The sequence below is a fragment of the Procambarus clarkii genome, chromosome 9, assembly GCF_040958095.1.
Source record: "Procambarus clarkii isolate CNS0578487 chromosome 9, FALCON_Pclarkii_2.0, whole genome shotgun sequence".
Taxonomy (NCBI): domain Eukaryota; kingdom Metazoa; phylum Arthropoda; class Malacostraca; order Decapoda; family Cambaridae; genus Procambarus; species Procambarus clarkii.
In genome coordinates this window covers 52,999,130-53,001,692 of record NC_091158.1, presented here as the reverse complement: position 1 = coordinate 53,001,692, position 2,563 = coordinate 52,999,130, and the positions used below count along the sequence as shown (strand labels likewise).

General features: G+C 38.8%; 1 protein-coding gene across 1 annotated transcript; it reads left to right on the top strand.

Moving 5' to 3' along the window:
* Window positions 1–765: 765 nt before the first annotated feature.
* On the top strand, window positions 766–1,461 carry LOC138362934 (uncharacterized). Its single transcript, XM_069321515.1, has one exon. It carries the CDS (start codon window positions 766–768, stop codon window positions 1,459–1,461), a length of 696 nt encoding a protein of 231 aa, XP_069177616.1.
* The last annotated feature ends 1,102 nt before the right edge of the window (window positions 1,462–2,563 follow it).

The window sequence follows — 2,563 nt, the reverse complement described above, 5'->3', positions numbered from 1 at the left end:
GAAGACATTGAAAAACTTCAAGCTGATATAAATAAAGTTTTCGACTGGGCATCAGAAAATAACATGATGTTTAACAGTGATAAATTCCAGGTACTCAGGTACGGTAAAAATGAGGAGCTTAAACATAATACAGGGTACAAAACACAATCAAATGTGCCCATTCTACATTTATTTTTTCACCTCGAACAAAAATAACTTTTGGAGAACTCCTCTTCCAATGAAACCAAGATGCAAGAGCACTAGTCAGAGGGATAGAAGCCCTAAACAATAAAATAATGAATACAGAATATGCAGTCATATACAATGAAACATGTATAAATGAAAACCTGCTGCCAGTATACACCAATATAAATCCACATGACCACAGCATTCCGCAACGTAGAGTTTACCTATTGGTATGGGCAAGATCTCATACGGCATCAACTTAATACAAAGAAGGAAGCCCTCCAAACCCTTACAGAGCAGTCTGAACAGCAGTTAAATAAATGGATCCAGTATGACATCCCCAACCAACTCAAGCAAACCATCAACAGTGAACTACTCAACCTAAAACAACAACACAAAACTCCTTTAGAAACTTAGCCCCTCCGAAAGTTGACAGCGCTAAATGGTGGACAGTTAAAGATCCCTCGTCCAAAAGATGGCTACATAAACCTCAAAACTTACGATCTTACTCAGGACCAACAAGGCCTCTTGAATCTTGGTATAAACTATCAATTCTTTTCAAAACCAAAAAAAAAACATAACAAACGCCTTGAAATCGGAATGCTTTTTGACGACATCCGCATGTTAAAAGACAACAAAAAAGTCATTACCACCGACACTCTTCAGGCTGAACTACTAACAGAGGCGGGGAAAAAACACGGAATATACTCATCAACAATATTTACCCCAAGACTCAAAGAAGTAGCAAAAGAACTAAAAAATCTGGAAGGTGTAACAATAAGAAAAGCTAACAAAACAATAACATGCATGTTTAGGCCTACTCAAAAATTCATGAATAAAATTAGCGACATCTTCAGTGATGACACTAAATTTCAACGACTCACGAGGAACACTGAGGAAGACCTTACGCCCAAAGAGAACAAAACTATTACTGCAATCAATGCAAGGAGAGTTAGTGTTCATTTTGCAAAACTCCAAGTGACTTTTTATGGCTTAGGATATGACTATGGTAATGTAAAGGCACATAAACCAGGTAACCCACTACGCCCAGTAATCAGCCAAATACCAACTCCAACCTACCACCTGGCCAAAAGACTTAACGAACTCCTAACTCAATACACTCCAAGCAACTATAGTCTACAATCATCAGCAGATTTCCTAGAAATAATCAAAACTACTCAGCCCGATGGAATTATTGCTTCACTGGACGTCGAATCCCTATTTACTAGCGTCCCGGTCGACAATACCATAGAAATGAAACTGGACAGAGTACATAAGAACATAAGAACAAGGTAACTGCAGAAGGCCTATTGGCCCATAAAAGGCAGCTTCTATCTATAACCACCCAATCCCACTCATAAACATATCTAACCCACGTTTGAAACAATCGAGGGACCCCACCTCTACCACGTTACGTGGTAAATGGTTCCACAAATCAACAACCCTGTTACCGAACCAGTATTTACCCAAGTCTTTCCTAAATCTAAACTTATAAAATTTATACCCATTGTTTCGTGTTCTGTCTTGTGTTGATACTTTTAATACCCTAATAATATCCCCTTTGTTATGTCCATTCATCCACTTGTAAACCTCTATCATGTCCCCCCTAACTCTTCGCCTTTCCAGTGAATGCAAGTTAAGCTTTGTTAATCTTTCTTCATATGAAAAATTTCTAATTTGGGGAATTAACTTAGTCATCCTATGCTGGACACGTTCAAGTGAATTTATATCCATTCTATAATACGGCGACCAAAACTGAACTGCATAATCTAAATGGGGCCTAACTAGAGCAAGATATAGCTGAAGAACAACAGCAGGTGTCTTGCTACTAACACTTCGATTAATAAATCCCAGTGTCCTATTTGCCTTATTACGAACATTCAGGCATTTATCCTTTTGTTTTAAATTCTTACTAATCATAAATTTACCATTATTTGCATTAGCGTGGGAGGAAATGATGTTGGTCGAGTTAGGAGTGAGGAACTGATTCAGAGGTATAAAACAGCCATAGAATTAGTTAGGAGCAAGGGAGGAATCCCGATCATATGTGGCAATCTTCCAAGAAAGGGAGTTGGAAATGAATGGATGTCGAGGGCACCTGGTGTCAATTGCCGGCTGGTAAGATATTGCAAATCAAATGCAATATCTTTCATAGACAACTGGGAACACTTCTATGGAAGAAATGAAATGTATGCTCGTGATGGGGTGCATCTATCGAGGGCTGGGGTGGTTGCTGTTGCGAACTCGTTGGAAGAAGTGGTTAGAGGTGTTTGTTTGGGTTTAAACTGTTAGTAGATAGAGCTATGGGAATTGATTTGGAGGAAGGAGGTAATAAAAGTATGTGTTTGTGGGAGAAAGGAATTGGCAAAATTATCAGGGGAAAGAGAAGGGCCTCAAA

Excerpts from the sequence above, each read along its gene's own strand:
- LOC138362934 (XM_069321515.1), top strand. The coding sequence starts at position 766 with ATGCTTTTTGACGACATCCGCATGTTAAAAGACAACAAAAAAGTCATT.